General features: G+C 35.1%; 8 protein-coding genes across 8 annotated transcripts; 3 read left to right on the forward strand and 5 right to left on the reverse strand.

Annotated features, from left to right (window-relative positions):
- Window positions 1-127: 127 nt before the first annotated feature.
- LYS2 (L-aminoadipate-semialdehyde dehydrogenase) lies at window positions 128-4,506 on the reverse strand. The gene has a single exon (XM_019182719.1). It carries the CDS (start codon window positions 4,355-4,357, stop codon window positions 173-175), a length of 4,185 nt encoding a protein of 1,394 aa, XP_019039250.1. The 5' UTR covers window positions 4,358-4,506; the 3' UTR covers window positions 128-172.
- Window positions 4,507-4,895: 389 nt separating this feature from the next.
- Window positions 4,896-6,635, forward strand: WICANDRAFT_78666 (CCR4-NOT core subunit NOT5; the record flags this gene model as incomplete). The annotated part of the gene is made up of 1 exon (XM_019184769.1): window positions 4,896-6,635. One exon carries the CDS (start codon window positions 4,896-4,898, stop codon window positions 6,633-6,635), a length of 1,740 nt encoding a protein of 579 aa, XP_019039251.1.
- A 100-nt stretch (window positions 6,636-6,735) lies between these two features.
- LTP1 (tyrosine protein phosphatase LTP1) lies at window positions 6,736-7,221 on the reverse strand (the record flags this gene model as incomplete). Its single annotated transcript, XM_019181837.1, has 1 exon — window positions 6,736-7,221. The coding sequence occupies one exon, from the start codon at window positions 7,219-7,221 to the stop codon at window positions 6,736-6,738; it is 486 nt and encodes a 161-aa protein (XP_019039252.1).
- Window positions 7,222-7,478: 257 nt separating this feature from the next.
- Window positions 7,479-9,530, reverse strand: TKL1 (transketolase TKL1; the record flags this gene model as incomplete). The annotated part of the gene is made up of 1 exon (XM_019185635.1): window positions 7,479-9,530. The coding sequence occupies one exon, from the start codon at window positions 9,528-9,530 to the stop codon at window positions 7,479-7,481; it is 2,052 nt and encodes a 683-aa protein (XP_019039253.1).
- Window positions 9,531-10,305: 775 nt separating this feature from the next.
- On the forward strand, window positions 10,306-11,064 carry WICANDRAFT_62615 (uncharacterized protein; the record flags this gene model as incomplete). The annotated part of the gene is made up of 1 exon (XM_019183404.1): window positions 10,306-11,064. The coding sequence occupies one exon, from the start codon at window positions 10,306-10,308 to the stop codon at window positions 11,062-11,064; it is 759 nt and encodes a 252-aa protein (XP_019039254.1).
- A 107-nt stretch (window positions 11,065-11,171) lies between these two features.
- WICANDRAFT_78670 (uncharacterized protein) lies at window positions 11,172-13,133 on the reverse strand (the record flags this gene model as incomplete). Its single annotated transcript, XM_019184770.1, has 1 exon — window positions 11,172-13,133. One exon carries the CDS (start codon window positions 13,131-13,133, stop codon window positions 11,172-11,174), a length of 1,962 nt encoding a protein of 653 aa, XP_019039255.1.
- Window positions 13,134-13,893: 760 nt separating this feature from the next.
- WICANDRAFT_30689 (zinc-dependent alcohol dehydrogenase) lies at window positions 13,894-15,012 on the forward strand (the record flags this gene model as incomplete). Its single annotated transcript, XM_019181753.1, has 1 exon — window positions 13,894-15,012. One exon carries the CDS (start codon window positions 13,894-13,896, stop codon window positions 15,010-15,012), a length of 1,119 nt encoding a protein of 372 aa, XP_019039256.1.
- Window positions 15,013-15,953: 941 nt separating this feature from the next.
- WICANDRAFT_16044 (GATA-type transcription factor) lies at window positions 15,954-16,154 on the reverse strand (the record flags this gene model as incomplete). Its single annotated transcript, XM_019180673.1, has 1 exon — window positions 15,954-16,154. A coding segment is annotated over one exon (201 nt), but the record flags the coding sequence as incomplete, so codon positions are not given.
- Window positions 16,155-17,162: the final 1,008 nt, after the last annotated feature.

Here is a 17,162-nt window from a genome sequence, read left to right on the forward strand (position 1 = left end):
AGGCAAAAAAAAAGGTTAGTGTTGAGTTTTTAGAGGTTAATTATATTGTAAAAGGATTAAAAGTGAAAGAAAAATTGGTTTTTATGTGCTACAATGTAGTTTACTAAAATAAATCAAAACGTAACATCTCTAATCAAATTTTCTAAGTAATATTTACATAACACATCTCATTCTAGTTTGAACTACCACGAGAACCGGCACCTGAAGTTACCAATTCAAATTGTTCTTGAGATAAGGTGATTTCTGGTAATGGTTCCCCAATGCTTGTTGGTCTTGGTAAAAATCCGACCTTGATCAAATATGCAACATAAACGCTCAACTGTGCTTCATCAATACCTCTACCAGTTGAAGCATCAACACCAGTCCATTCAGCATCTTTTTTCAATGAAACAACAGCATTTCTATCATCTAATTCTGGAGCTTTAGTGTCTTGTGGTAAATCATCTAAAACGAAATGCAATAATGGATATAGGGCACTTTCTTTAGTACCTTCAACAACAAAATTCTCTAATGATGATTTCCAGCTAACATAGTCTTCTAATTCAATTTCATAGCCAAATTTTTTCAAAGCACCAACAAATTGAATAAAAGTAATACGTGGATGACCAGTGACTTGAACAACAGCCAATTCATCGGATTTTGGTGGATGTAGAGCAGAGGCAACGACAACTCTTGCAACATGATCAACTGGAACCATATTGATAGTGTTGTTGATGTTTGGATATTTACCCAATTCAGCACAACCTTTCAACATACGTAGCAAGAAATCATCAGTGTTTGATGAACCAGTATTAGTTTCACCAGTAACATAACCAGGTCTGATAATAGCACCTTTCAAACCACGTTCACCAGCACGACGGATAATGTATTCTGCAGCCCATTTACTTTGACCATAACCGGATCCTAAACCATAAGCAGAACCTTGTAAATCATCAGCTTCTGGAATACCAGCTTTACCTTCTGAAATTAATTTATCAGATAATTCAACAAAATGTTGAGTATCTAAGGCAGAGGTTGAAGAAACAAATGAAAAGTATTTAGCTTTACCAGTAGCAGCCAAGTTCAAAACGTTAACAGTACCAATGACATTAGCATCACGTAATTTATCATATGGGTAAACCCAGTGGACTAAAGCACCATTATGAATGATAACATCGATATTTTCAGTCAAATAGCTCCATTTTTCATTATCAAGACCGAATTGCTCTTTAGATAAATCACCCAAGACAACTTCAAGTGATGATTCGAAAGAATCCTTCCAATTACCATAAGTGACACCGGCTTTTTTAACTCTTTCGAAACCTTTAGCTTCATCAGCAGCACGAACATGAGCGAAAACTTTGATGTTTGAACCACGACTCAATAAATCAGAAACAATGAATGAACCCAAGAAACCAGTAGCACCAGTAACAAAGACATTGATGGTATCATTTTTACCGATTTCAGTTTTTGAGTTATAAGAAGATTTCAATGATTTTTCAGATAATTCTTGAGCATCTTTGTAATAATCAGCAGTTTTAGTTACCTCTGTGGTTTCATCTTGCGAAGCACCAGAAGTTGATGGTAAAGCAACAGCATCACCACTTTGAACACGTTCAATCTCTTTTGCAAAAGCTTTAATGGTTGGGAATTTGAAGATGGTACCTAATGGTAAGTCAATAACTAGTTGTTTTCTTAATTCGAAAATCATTCTTGTAGCCAAGATAGAGTGACCACCTAGATCAAAAAATGAATCTTCAGGTGAAATTGTTGATGGACGTTGAGGTAACACAGATAACCAAACATCCCGAACCTTAGCTTCAGTTTCACTGAACTGAGAATCATCTTGATCAGCACTTGAGTGTTTAGCAACAGCTTCTAATTGGGCAGTAGTTGGGAATGGTAATTTTGGCTTATCAACTTTACCGTTTGGATTCAAAGGTAATTTATGGAATGGGACAATGATTGTTGGGATGGCATATGAAGCTAATCTCTTTTTCAAGAATTCTTTGATATCTTTGATCAATAAACGGTAACCAACTAAACCAGAAACAACTTGATCATCTTTCTTTTCTAAATCTTCAACAGAGGATTTGAAATTTTCCAATTCTTCCAATTCAACTTTTGGAACAATGTATGAGATCAGAGTTGGTTCATTGTTGTTATCTTTACGAACCAAAGTGATATTTTCACGAACAAGAGGATGTTGAGAAATATTTGTATCAATTTCACCCAATTCAATACGGAAACCACGAATTTTAACTTGATCATCGGCTCTACCACAACATTCGGTATTACCATCTGGTAAATAACGGCCTAAATCACCAGTTCTGTATAATCTATCTCTTGGGCCTTTCCAGAATTGTCTCCAAGGCTCATCTTTACTAGATTTATTATCTAAATCAACCCATTTTTGTTGATCGACATACCAGTTTTTAACAAATTTTTCTTCATTTAATTCAGGTAAACCACGATAACCTTCGGCCAAACCAGCAGCACGAACATAGATTTCACCGACTTCACCAACACCACAAGTTTGGGATCTATCATTTCTGTTGACAACTAATAATTGAACGTTCAGCATACCTTTACCTGCAGGCATGACATCTTTTTGTGATTCCAAGAAAGTTGAATCATGTTCTCTTGAAGCAACTTCAAAGTATGAAACAGCTCTTTGAGTTTCAGTGGTACCATACATATTGACAATGAAAACATTTTTAGCTAAAGTTTGTAATCTTAAACAATCTCTCTTGGTTAAGATATCACCAACAAAGAAAGCATGATGTAAGGATGGAATTTCAGCAGTAGCTTGAGCAGATAATAATTGACCCATAGCTGGTGTCAAATGAGTAACAGTGGCACCATATTTGCCCATCCATTCAGCTAATTTACCTGGTGTACCAATATCATCAGCAGTTGGGACTAATAATTGAGCACCCAAAAAGATAGGAGTGAACATATCTCTTTGAATAGGATCATGTGCAATACCTGAAAGCATGGTGAATTTATCATTTTCATTCAATTTGAAAGTTTTAGACATCCAGTCAAAATAGTAAGCTAATGAAAAATGTCTACCCAAGACACCTTTTGGTAAACCTTCGGAACCAGAAGTGAATGATAAAGTTGGGTTAGAATCTGGACCAACCAAGACACCAGTTGGAGTTACTGGAGAATCAGCTAAAACATCTTTACCACTGATATCAACACCACCAAGAACTGAACCATCATCTTGTAATTCAATTTGAGGAACACGTGAAATGACATCTAGTTCATTTTCAATATAACTTTCCACTAGTTCATCTAAAATACCAGCTTTCTTGATAACAATCAAACCTTTTGGTTTAGCAACTTGTAAGTAAATGTTTTGACGAGCTGGAGGATAGGCTGGATCAATGACAGAGAAAGTGGCACCTGCTTTCAAGACACCCAAGACTGAAACCATCAAGTCAACACCTCTTGAGGAGTAAATCATGACAACATCACCTCTTTTGATACCGGTTTTGACCAAATAATTCCCGACAATGTTTGAAGCTTCATTAATTTGTTTATAAGTGAAGATTCGTGATTGTTTTTCTGGGGTCAAGAAACTTGGAGTTTCCACAACACAAGTTCTTTCTGGGAATTTACCAGCATTTTCTTGGAAAATGTCTTGAATAGCACCTCTATACCCTGACCAATCCAAGTTTGTTGTTGGGTCTGGTAAGAATTCTTTTTGAGATTTAGTGATCAAGTTAACTTTGGTAACTTCTAATGAAGAATTTTTAGCAATAGCATCAAAAAATTGATTCACTTGTTCTCCAAAGATGGATAGACGAGCATCTTTGTATAAAAGAGCATTGAAATAAACGTCATAAGTATCATCATTAACGAAAACTGATAAGTCTCTAATTGAACCGTATTCAGAAAGTTGTTGATGTTGGTTACCATATTGGAAACTTAGTCTAAATAATTGTGGTTTGTTTTCTAAGCCATTTTCTTTTTGTATTAAAGCTGATAATTCATCATAATCAACAGCTCTGTTAACGTTATCATTGTATAGGGTAGTAATTTGTTTGACCAATTCAACGAAGGAAATGGTTGGGCTGATAGTGGTTCTAATGACGAATTCTTTTCCATTTGGAGAATCGGTGGAGATAACAATATCGTCATCACCTGTTAATCTATAGATTAAGACTGCAAACACAGATAAACCAACAATAAATTCATTCGAGCCTTGAACTTGAGATATTATTGAATTCCATGACTCTTTGGATGGAATTGAAAAGCTGTGTTTGGCTTCAATAACTTTGTTATTGGAAGGACGAATGAAGTCATGTGGTAGCACTGAAAGAGTAGGACTACTCAATATTTGAGCCCAATGTTGTAAATCTGAAGACATTTTCAAGTCTGCAAGTAGTAGGTTAGGGTATTATTCATGGGGAAAAAGAGCTCATTAGAATTGAGTACCTGGGCCTATAGATGATCGTAGCCTCGTTAACCAATTCTAATAGGAGAGCAATTATAACTTACCTCTATTGGTTTGCAAACTCTAGAAATCTGGGTCTTTAGGAATGGAAAATAGTGAAAAAGTATCAAATCTTCACGGTGATGATGACTTTGATTATGACTGATTCAGACGTCGCCAAAAAAAAAAAAAAAAAAAAAGCCGGATTACTTCAAATTGGTCGGAATTGGAATGGACCAAAATTTTGGTGAAGACGAACGACCAAATTGCAAAGTTGGCGTGGGAACAATAGAGAAAACAGCTAAAAATCCATCAATTTTGAATAGTGAAAGTGGGAATTATTGCTTGCTACTATAGTATCTGATACTGATTTACCAAAATATTGAAAATTTCATTGGATACAATTGAATTAGGAGTGTGAAAAGTTGTTGTTTTGTTGGTTTAGAATACTTCAAATTAATCATTTAAAAACATGTCTCAGAGAAAGTTATTACAAGAGATTGACAAAGTCTTCAAGAAAGTGAAAGAAGGTCTTGAGATATTTGATGGCTACTATGATAAACTACAAAATTGTGAAAGTCAATCTCAAAAGGAGAAAATTGAAGGTGATTTGAAGAGAGAAATCAAGAAACTACAAAGACAAAGAGATCAAATAAAGAATTGGTTAAGTGGCAATGAAGTTAAAGACAAGAAGAACTTACTGGAGAATAGAAGATTGATTGAAAACGCAATGGAGAGATTTAAGACCGTGGAGAAGGATATGAAGACAAAAGCTTTCTCGAAAGAAGGATTAAGTATGCAAAGAATTGATCCAAAGCAAAAAGAGAAGAACGAGTCATCTGACTTTTTACATCAAATGTTGGAGGAACTAGAAAGACAATGTGAGAAACATGAAGCTACAATTGATCAAATTCAAAGTTCTGGGAAAAAGGGTAAAAAACTGGATGGTGCTAAACAACAAGAAATTGAAGAGTTGACAAAGAAAATCTCTAGAAATCATTGGCATCAAGAGAAAATGGAACAAATGTTGAGACTATTGGCTAATGATGATATTGAATGTGAACAAGTTAATGGGTTACAAGAAGATATCAAGTATTATGTTGAATCCAATGAGGATGCTGATTTTGCAGAAGATGAAGGAATTTACGATGAATTAGGATTAGAAGATATTGAAGACATGTATGGCCATGTTGGTGACTATCCTCAAGCTGCTCCAGAAGATGAAATAGAACAGGAAGCTCCTATAGTGGACCCATCACCTCAGAAAAAACCTTCAGTCAGTTCACATCCATCAGCTACAAATGTTGCTGCTAGTGCATCTTCAACTTCTGTCAACACAATCTCAAAGCTTCCACCACCGGGTTTACCTCAACCATCAACAACTTCAAGTACAACAAATTTGAAACCTTCAGTTACACCTTTAAAGACAGATTTGAAGTATTCGTCAGTATTATCAGCTGGTGTCCAATCAAATAACAATACACCAATAGCCACACAAGCACCATCAATCAGCACACCACCTATATCTAATGCAGCATTGAATAATAATACTAATAATAACAACTTTAATCATAATAACATTTCATCAACTGCTGCATCTTCACCACAGGTTGCACCACCAGGATTAACCAAAACATCAAGTATCACTACTGATCAAAGTAGAGAGACAACACAATCACCAGTTTTGATTCCAAGTGGGTTCCAAGATTTGATACCATCATTTGAGAAATCCAAACAAAACATTTCAAAGCCTCCACCGCTTGATGAGATTTCAAAAATTTTAGAAACTTCACTATTGAACTGCCCAGACTCTTTAGATGCTGATAAACCAAAGACTTACTCACCATTAAATCCACATCCTACATCAGTTTATTATCCTCAAGAACCGCTTCCTGAATTGAGCTATTCTTCAATAGTATCGAAATTGGATCTAAGTACTTTGTTTTATAATTTTTATTATGAACAAAATCAATATATTCAAATTTTAAGTGCAAGAGAATTGGTAAAGAAAGGATGGGCATTTGATAAATTATCAAAACATTGGTTTCAAGAAGTTGAAGAAATCCAGCCTCCAAATATTGTTAATGATCAAATCATACATTCTGAAAAGAAAATTGCTTGGAAATATTTTGATAATGATGGTGTTTGGTTACCTCGTCGTAAAGAGGATGTATTTAATCCAGAGCAGGTACAACTTGAAACAAATTTCTAGTTTGGTCAAAGCCTCTATTTTGTATATTAATATCTATAAAGATTCATTCTAAGTACATAGAACATTCTAGTTTTTTTAAACCTAGTTTGTATTTCCCACCCTATAATTCACTTTTCAAAAACTCTTCACTGAAATAAGAACATTGTTGAAAATTATATTCAAAGCCATCAATACCACCATAATAAGGATCATCCACGATTTGATTGAATTTTTTACCAGTATTCCATTCCCCGAACAATCTAGCCTTGTTCTTTGTTGAAGTCTTTGATCTTATTCTTTCATTAAGGTTGTACAAATTTGATTCATCCATACAAATCACATAATCAAATTCATTAAAATGTTTAGCTTTAAACTGTTGAGCAAAATGATCTACTGGAACACCATGTTTTTCACAAGTTTCTCTTGATCTGAAATCTGGTGAATCGCCAACATGATAAGCACCTGTACCAAATGAATCTATTTTGTTGAAACGATCTGATAAACCCAGTGTTTTCACTTTGTGTTTAAAAATTGCTTCAGCCATTGGGGAACGACAGATGTTACCTAAACAAACAAAGGCAACTGATATTTTCTTATCTTGAGTCATAATGGCGATTGTGATTGTGTGAAAAGAAGGTGGATTGGTGAGTTAAAACTTGTTTAGGCTCTTAAATCTCGATGTTATCCATATTGTGTCAAGTATTTTTTTTTTCTCGCTGACGTTTTTTTTTTCATGTCCAAAAAGAAATGAGTTAACAAAACTACAAGATAAAGTTTAACCAAAAAACCAACAAAATTGTATTCATATTATAAAATTTAAAAAGCGTATATAATCTTCATTACTCTACCAATTTATCAAATGATTTATTCGTAGTGGATTGAGTAGAAAGCCTTGTTCAATGGACTGACAATCTTTGAACCTTTGTAGAAATCAACAGTCTTGACAGCTCTCTTTGCAATACCTTCTGGAGTAAATTCAAAGAATTTGTAAACATCAGTAGCTTTACCTGAAGCACCGAATCTATCAATACCAAATTGTTCATGAGAGTATTTAGCCCAACCTGAAGTGGCCAAAACTTCAACAGACATGATTGGAACACCATCTGGGAAAACAGATAATTGATATTCTTTTGGTTGTCTGTCAAAAGTATGGGTATCTGGTAATGAAACAACTCTAGCAGCAACACCTTGTTCTTTTAATAATTTAGCAGCGTCAACAGAAATTGAAACTTCAGAACCGGTTGAGACAATGATAACTTGTGGTTCAGCGACATCTTGCAAGACATAACCACCTTTAGCAGCTTTTTCAATTGAAGAACCTTCCAATTGTGGCAAGTTTTGTCTTGATAAAGCAATAACTGAAGGAGTATGGTTTTGTTCTAAGGCAACTTTGTAAGCAGCTGAAACTTCATTACCATCAGCTGGTCTCCAAACTTTCAAGTTTGGAATAGCTCTGAAATGAGCTAAAGTTTCAATAGGTTGATGAGTTGGACCATCTTCACCTAAACCAATAGAATCATGGGTAGCGACCCAAATGACTGGATGACCAGATAAAGCAGATAATCTTAAGGCACCAGCAGCATATGAAACGAAGTTCAAGAAAGTACCACCGTATGGTTTGTAGTTGGCACCGAAAGCAGCAATACCATTCATAATAGCACCCATACCATGTTCACGGACACCATATCTGATGTAACGACCTTTGTAGTCACCAATACCTGAGCCATCTGGTTGGAAATCAACAGAATCTTTAGCTCTGGTCAAGTTTGAACCGGTCAAATCGGCAGAACCACCAATTAATTCTGGTAATGAATCAAAGACTGAGTCCAAAAGCATTTCTGATAATTTTCTTGAAGCTAAAGCTTTATCAGATGGAGTATAAGTTGGTAATTTAGATTCCCAGTTAGCTGGTAATTTTTGAGTTAATCTTCTTGATAATTCTTCACCTAATTCTGGGTATTTTGATTTATAAGATTCAAATAATTGATTCCATTCTTCTTCAATTTTTTGGTTTCTTTCAGTAACTTCTTTATGGTAGTAATCATAAACTTCTTGTGGGACAACAAAAGTTTCATCTGGGTTGAAGCCCAAGTGTTCTTTCAATTGTTTAACATCATCAGCTTTTAATGGAGAACCATGAACTGAATGAGTACCTTGTTGTAAAGAACCATAACCAATGATTGTAGTGATTCTGATTAAAGTTGGTTTATCAGATTTTTTAGCTTCTTCTAAAGCTTTGGTGATGGCATCAGTATCAGTGTTACCATTTTTAACCCAGATAACATTCCAACCATAAGCTTCATATCTTTTGTTAACATCTTCAGTAAAGGAGACGTTAGTGTCACCATCAATGGTGATATGGTTATCATCATAAAAGGCAATCAAGTTGTTTAATTTCAAATGACCAGCTAATGAAGAAGCTTCTGAAGAAACACCTTCTTGTAAACAACCATCACCCAAGATTGAATAGACATAAGAATCAGAAATTGGGAAATCTGGTTTGTTGTATCTAGCAGCAAAGTTTTTTTGAGCAATGGCTAAACCAACAGCGTTTGAGATACCTTGACCTAAAGGACCAGTAGTGACTTCAATACCTGGAGTTTCAGATTCTGGATGACCAGGAGTTTTTGAACCCAATTGTCTGAAGTTTTTCAAATCATCAATTGTTAATTCGTAACCAAACAAATGTAACAAAGAGTATAATAAGGCAACAGAGTGACCATTTGATAAGACAAATCTATCCTTGTTAATCCATTCTGGGTTTTTTGGGTTGAATTTCATTTGTTTCCAAATGATGTGAGCTAAAGGAGCTAAACCTAAAGGAGCACCTGGATGACCAGAGTTGGCTTTTGAAACTTGGTCAACAGACAATAGTTTGATGGTGTTGATGGCTAATTGTTCAATATTCGAAGTCATCTTTGCAATTGAATTGAATTATGATGGAATTGAATTGGGTTAATTAAAGAGCAAATCAACACCTTGTGGCGAAATCGAAACTTTTATACGCTGCTTCGCGACGAAGACTTTTTTTCTTCTTCAATTGCCGGGAGACTTCCAACCGGGTGTTGCCCGGAGTGTGGATTTCCCTGGAGCCAGGCGGACGTCTCTAGGCAGAGCTTAGGCAGGTGGTCTGCCTGCGGTCTGTTGGGGGGCCTGTTGGGCTAGGCTGGGTGGTCTCTTCGGAGGACAGTGGGCAGGCAGAGGGAATGGTGATGACTACGATTTAATATGAAATAGATTCAATTCAGACTATGAGAACGAGTTCATAGAGCCATGATAACCGTGTAACCACTTTATTTGAATGGTTAAACTGTGTTGTTCAGGGTGAAAAGGCTTGCTATATCACGTGGAGCAGTAGTGCTAATAGTAGAGAAGGAAGGGCTGGAAAGCCAGTTCCAAGGAGGCTAAAACTTGGTGATGATGAACTGGCTCCAAGTGGAGTCCATTTAATCACATTCTCTTCCCAATTTCAACCATGAACAACAGATTCTTTCATGATTTCTACTCAAATTCGCCAATTCCATTATGACACTAAAAAAAACCCAACGGTTATACGTTTACACCAGTTCCACAAAGGGTATAATCCGATTTTCAAATCCCCGGAATACGAATGCACTGAAAAGATGAACCATAAACAATTAAAGCGTAAACAACAACATTGCATTGATCTTTCACCATATAGTTCAGCATCATGTCCTTTGAATTCAACACTAAAGCTCATACCCTGGAATCACTTCCCAAAGATACTGATCAATTCGTTAAACAAGCTGATGAATTGGTTGAATCAATCACGTCAAAATGGTCAAAGAATAAAGAATATTATTATACTTTGAAAGATGGTTCAAAAGAATCTGTAAGAACTTATCATACCAAAATAGCTAAAGAACAATGGGTCAGTAGAGTTAGTACTCATGACAATACAAAATATCCATTTGATAAAGTTATAGGGTACCTTTTAGGTTGTGAACATCATGGGAACGGATATGTGATTAATGATTTATACAAGCATACAGAATATGAAATGGAATATATTGAAGTTTTAAATAAATGGAAAAAAGTCCCACTTGAGAACTACCCAGAATATTCTAACCAGGATCATTTGAAGAATTGGTATTCAGTAATAACTGAATATGAATTGGGTGCACCATTGAAGACAAGACAATTTAATGAATTTATCTTGATAGTCCCACCTAGTGAAACTTATCCAACAAAAGCATTTGTTATTAGTGTTGTTGCTGATAACTCTGGTGAAGTTCATGAAAACGTTCAGGGTGTTTATTCAAGTATTGAAAGAATCGAATTAGATGAAACTAAAGGGACATGGAACTGGAGAATGTGTACATGCAGTGATGCTGGTGGTAATGTTCCTAAATGGGTTCAAAATGCAATGATTAGTAAAAACGTGGCTATGGATGTACCAAACTATTTGAATTGGATTTCTGAAAAGTGATAGAGATATCGATAGACTAAGTACAAACAATACAAAGTTTTAAAATAAATTGATTAAACACAATACAATTTAGTTTCTTTCCATTAATGAAACATTTTTCCCATACTTCACAGCTCAAGTATCTCTCCATCATCAATACATTGCTTCAAAACTTGTCTCTCAAAAATTCTTCTGTCATATGGAACCTCACCTTTGTAATTTTTAGAACCCAATAGCGAAATTTCACCATTATGAAGGGCAACTATTGGCTCAACCTCGAGGTATTCACCCAATCCAAACCCTTCTTGATGATATCTCTCTAATTTTCCCAAAGCTTGACTCAGCATATCTGATTTGGTCATGAGTGGTAAAGGCTTCGAATTCTCAATATCAGAACCTTTATGTACAAAAGCCATCATTTCACCCACACATAACAATTGTGATTTTTCATTTCTGATCTGGACAAAGCCACTTTTCCAGAGCTTAAAGTTACTCAGACTTAACTGCTTTCGAGATTCAGTCTCCTGTAATTGCTTCAACTGGTAGAGTTCATATGAATATTTTTCTTCCAATATGGCTTGATTCTCGAATGCATCTTCACCTAGCGGGAATGATATTGGGTTGAATAATTTCACAAAGACTAAGTCATCACCTTTGTCATTAACATCCATCAAATCTTTAGGGAAATGTCTCTTTTGCAATTGAAAAAAGTTCAATTCTTTTTCCATATCTGATATATCACTTTCCATAAATTTCAATGATTGATCCTCTTGAAAGTTTAGCTCAATATTTATCATCTCTTTTGGTGAACATTCACTTACAAAAGACTCACAAAGTTCATGATAATGCTTCTGCCGTTCTTCATAACTCAAATTCAATATGTGTTCTCTTCTTGCCCATTCTACTAAATCTCGCAACTTTCTCTTCTTCTCAGCACTTGAATTATATACCAAATGTTTTGATAGAAAGTAAATAAGTATACCTTTCAAAGTCATGAGCGGTTGGTCATTATCAATAGAAAGCATTCTTAACTTTAATTTACAAGTATCATGGTCAAACCAGCACTTATCCCAATCCATTTCAATGATTATTGTAGTTTTATAGCTTGTTAATATACCAAGTGTGGTGTTGGAACTAATTATTGATTGTATTGTTTGTTCAAAACCTTCTATCTCTAATATTTCTGTCGGCTCCATCTTTCGAATATCATGAACACTTGGTAGACTCCTTTCGAACTCCAGGATGCAAGATGACCCACTTCCACAATTTTTTATAGTTAAGTCAGCTCTCTTGTGACAAGTAGGTTCTTGTTCTGTTAATTTAAGAAGTATTGAGGGCCTATTAATTAGGTTTATAATTTGGAGAACAGGCCCAAAGATATATTTCAAGCACATGGTTTTGATGCCACTTTCACTCTCTGGTCCATCTATTAGATGAGAAACATTTGCATCAGCTATGTTGGAAAGAACTTGAAATACTTTTTGTTTTGTCATAATTGAGCATTTAATATTAAAGAATTCATTCAACTTGTTAAACTCTTTTGAAATTCCTCTTTCAATTTCCCTTTGGTCAAATTCTTCAATCTCAATCTGGTTGATACGTCTGAATCTTTTAGGCAGCACTAGAGAAGCATGATGTTCTTTTTTACCTTGAACAGGTTTGGGAAACTTCCAATAACCACTGGCTGGACTTGGTGAGCTCATAAGGATCTTTGGAATTAGTTCTACTGGAATTTTTTCCTTGAAACCAATTCTAAAAAGGCCAAATGTCAGATCAAAATATTCACTAAAAGTTTCAAGTGTTGTTATACCGTGTTCATCAGTTTGTAAAAACTCATTATAATGCAAGAATGGAGGATCTAATTCTAGCAGCTGGCTATCTGTATTATCACCAAGACTCTCTGATCTGCCAGTATTATAGCTGGTGCTAGCTTGAGAGTTTCCAACATTAGTTTGTGAAGAGCTGAATAAAGCACATGAGCCACTAGCTGGTGTATTCAAAAGATACTTTCTTTGTAATTGTATGGAGAGCCGCCCATGAGCGTATAACCTTTGGTGATACTTGGTGATTCTAACTCCACTTTTAAACATTACTGACTGGAGATAGAGATTATATCAAAAGGTCTTTCAAATCTGGTCTGTATTAATCACTTTAAGCTTTCTTTCTTTAAGATTATGTGATTATGTGTCAAAACGAGAATATTACGTTATTCTTACATAATCTCTGGGCACAAGCGCCCTTTCACAAACTCCGAGAATTTTTTTAAGCCTGTTTTCGATTGAAATATGGGGCACTTGAGTTCAACAATTGTACACGAATAAAAGTTAGGAGATGCCTTTGTTTTTGTAACATGATCAGCTAATGACTGTTGGAGTAAGGGCTCCATTCACCCAGTAATAAGCTACAATTGACTTTGTTGGATCAATTGAAATGTAATCAAAGAGCTGTACTAGAATCAAGGGTAAACTTGTCGAAAACTCCATGTAAATATCCGTTAATCGTGACCAATTGGACTTGATAATATCAATCCAACAAAATTAATTATACGGTGTTTCTGAGCGTTCTAGTCCAGTACTGTTATTTTCACAAGTGGAGTATCACCAGGGACAGGTGATTGATTTAAATACCCTCTTAATATATTTGATCCTTGTGCTCCAGAGTATGGTACAGGGCTACAAGGCAGCCAGTGATCCTTTGGCATCATCAACAATGAGGAGCTCTCTTTTAAAATAACTCAAGAATCATAGCTTCAGTAGGCTTATATGATCTTGTAGTATATAAAAGGAGTAAAATATCATGATTCATGCTCAATTCTCTAATTAACTCATTTCAAACCATCCTATTCACAAGATGCTCAAAACTTTTAGATTCAATTCCAATCCTACTCTTTTAAGATATCAAGCCCTAAGAGGTTTAGCAACAACTTCTATCCCAACCACTCAAAAAGCCATTGTCTTTGAAACAAATGGTGGTCCATTAGAATATAAAGATATCCCAGTTCCAAAACCAAAACCAAATGAAATCTTGGTCAATGTTAAATACTCTGGTGTTTGTCACACCGATTTACATGCATGGAAAGGTGATTGGCCATTACCAACGAAATTACCACTAGTTGGAGGTCATGAAGGTGCAGGTATCGTTGTGGCTAAAGGTGATCAAGTTAAAAATTTCGAAATTGGTGATTATGCTGGTATCAAATGGTTGAATGGTTCATGTATGACTTGTGAATATTGTCAAAATGCATTTGAGTCAAATTGTGCAAAAGCTGATTTATCAGGTTATACTCATGATGGGTCCTTCCAACAATATGCCACTGCTGATGCTGTGCAAGCTGCTCAAATCCCTAAAGGGACTGATTTGGCTCAAATTTCACCAATTTTATGTGCTGGTATCACTGTTTATAAGGCTTTGAAGACTGCAAACTTGAAAGCTGGTGATTGGGTTGCCATTTCAGGTGCAGGTGGTGGTTTAGGTTCATTAGCTGTCCAATATGCTAAGGCTATGGGGTATAGAGTCTTGGGTATTGATGTTGGTGCTGATAAAGGTGAATTGGCCAAATCTTTAGGTGCTGAAGAATATGTTGATTTTAAAGCTTCCAAGAATGTTGTTGAAGAGATTCAAGAAAAGACAAAAGGTGGTCCTCAAGGTGTTATTAACGTTTCAGTTTCCGATGCTGCGATTTCTCAATCAACTCAATATGTTAGACCAACTGGTTCTGTTGTTTTGGTTGGATTACCTCCAAAATCTGTTATTCATTCAGATGTGTTCTCTCATGTTGTTAAATCAATCTCTATTAAAGGTTCTTATGTCGGTAATAGAGCTGATTCAAGAGAAGCTATTGAATTCTTCACCAGAGGTTTGGTTCATTCTCCAATAAAGGTTGTTGGATTATCTGAATTACCAAAAGTTTATGAATTGATGGAACAAGGAAAGATTTTGGGAAGATATGTTGTTGATACTTCAAAATGATGGCTGCTAACTTATTTATTTATTTATGACCTTTTATTTATTTATGAATTTACTTGTGATTTGATATTACATTCCTTCAGAGATATAACGACTTTATTGCCAAAATCATCATTGTAGCTACATCCCAACCCACAATTTAACCTCTTTATGTATTTGTATATATAGAAACTTTACTCATACTGAAGTCATAATCCATTAAAAATATCACAAAATTTACCCTTTTCAAATTGTCCACATTACCTTTTAATCACAACCATTTATAAAATCACAATTCATTAGACATCATTAATTCATTCTCATACATCAAATTTCAACCAATCTAAATCAACATTCCCCATCTCGACATCTCCATCACCATTTTCATGACCATCACCACCACCGCTCAACATTAAACTATTTGGATTCAAGAATTGTTGATGATCAAATTCTTGAGTCTTGAAAATCTGTTGCTGCTGCTGCTGTTGTTGTTGCTGATGGATCTGTTTGGATAAATTTGAAGATTTTTGAAATTGTTGAGGAATTCTTTTAGAATTAAAACTATGTGTTAAATTAGTGGATGAGGCATTGAATGGGATAGCAGACTGTGATGCAGATGTTGTTGTTGTTGATGCTGGTGTTGATGCAGATAAGAATGAAATATATTCTGAAGAATATGAAGGTGATGCAGGTGATGGATTAGTTATTGGAGATGGTGTATTGATGAAATTTGAAGGACTATTGGAATAATAATCAAATGGTGATGATGCGATATTTGTTTGATTTGAGCTCTTTGTAATACTTTTCCGTTTTCTTTGTTGATTTGTTGTAATGGTTGTCGGTATTGAACTTGTTATAGGTTTTGGTAAAATTGGAACATTTTTATAACGAACATCATTCTTAGATGGTAATGAAGTTGAAGTCATATTGATTGATTTCTCCAAAGAATTAATCAATTTTTTATTATTTGTAGAAGTATTATTACCAACGCCTTCACCATTAACTGAAGAACGTCTTGAGTTTCTCTTTTTGATAACATCTGTCTTTAATGATAATGGTCTCATTGTACCATGTAATTTTTGAAATAACCCACAAGCATTACAAAGTGTATTACCATTTGGATCTCTTCTCCATAATGGAGTCTTTTGAGTATGACAATTAAAACATTCCGTATTGACACCATTTGAACTAGTAGCCACAGGTTTCTTCTTAGTTAAAGCAGATGGAATAGATGTTGAGGATGAAACACTTGAACTTGACATTGTTCTTTGAAATTGTTGAGGAGGTAATGGCATTGAAATTGGCATTGAAGTGGAATTTGATTTTTCCTCCCTCTTCAATTCTTTGAAAGGTGGGATTGCAACTTCATCAATATTAAAATCCCAAGCCATATTAATTTCACCATCACCTGCACCATTCATAATTGGATCTTTAAATTTATCAAATTGACCATTATTATCCTTGAGTTTAGCTATATTAGCATTCGAAACAGTTGAAGATGACATCACGGTAGTGCCGGCACTTGAAACGCTATCAACGCTTTGCTTATTTGAATCTATACTCAATGGACTTGATGAATCAATAGAACTGACATCAAGGTCCTTGGTGGTAGTGGTATTATTGATATATTGTATGTTTTTGCAACTTTCTCTTAATGATCTATTTTCAATTCTAGGCTGTAGCACCAGCAGTCTCTTTGCAGCAGAGTAGATGTCCCAGATGGAAGGCGTCTCGCTATCCATGCTAGCTTCCATAGTCTTCTGGTCTTGTAGCTTTATCCTTTGTTGGTTCTCGTGCTGTTCCTTGATGAAAAATGGGGATTAAACCTAGTCAGCCACTATGAATCACACACTTGTTTTACACTTTCCAGCTGTTTGTTATTCAAATTCTCTTGTACTGGTTCTTTCAATATCACCAACGCCTATTCTTCCAATACGGAATCTCTTTCTTTCTTCTCTCTTGTTTAATGAATGTAATAGTATAGAAATACCCTACAAACGTATTGTCCTCGTCTGCTTTTTCACTTCTCGTTTTTTTTTGTTTTTATTTTCTTTCGAAAATGGCTGCTTTTCGAAAAAGAAAAAAGGTTGACTTCCCAATGCGGTAACTACTGGTCATGTTCAAAATTAAAAAAGATTATATTCAAGATAAAAGATAAAAAAAACCTAAAAAAC

Source organism: Wickerhamomyces anomalus (assembly GCF_001661255.1).
Source record: "Wickerhamomyces anomalus NRRL Y-366-8 unplaced genomic scaffold WICANscaffold_3, whole genome shotgun sequence".
In the NCBI taxonomy this organism is placed as follows: Eukaryota; Fungi; Ascomycota; class Saccharomycetes; order Phaffomycetales; family Wickerhamomycetaceae; genus Hansenula; species Hansenula anomala.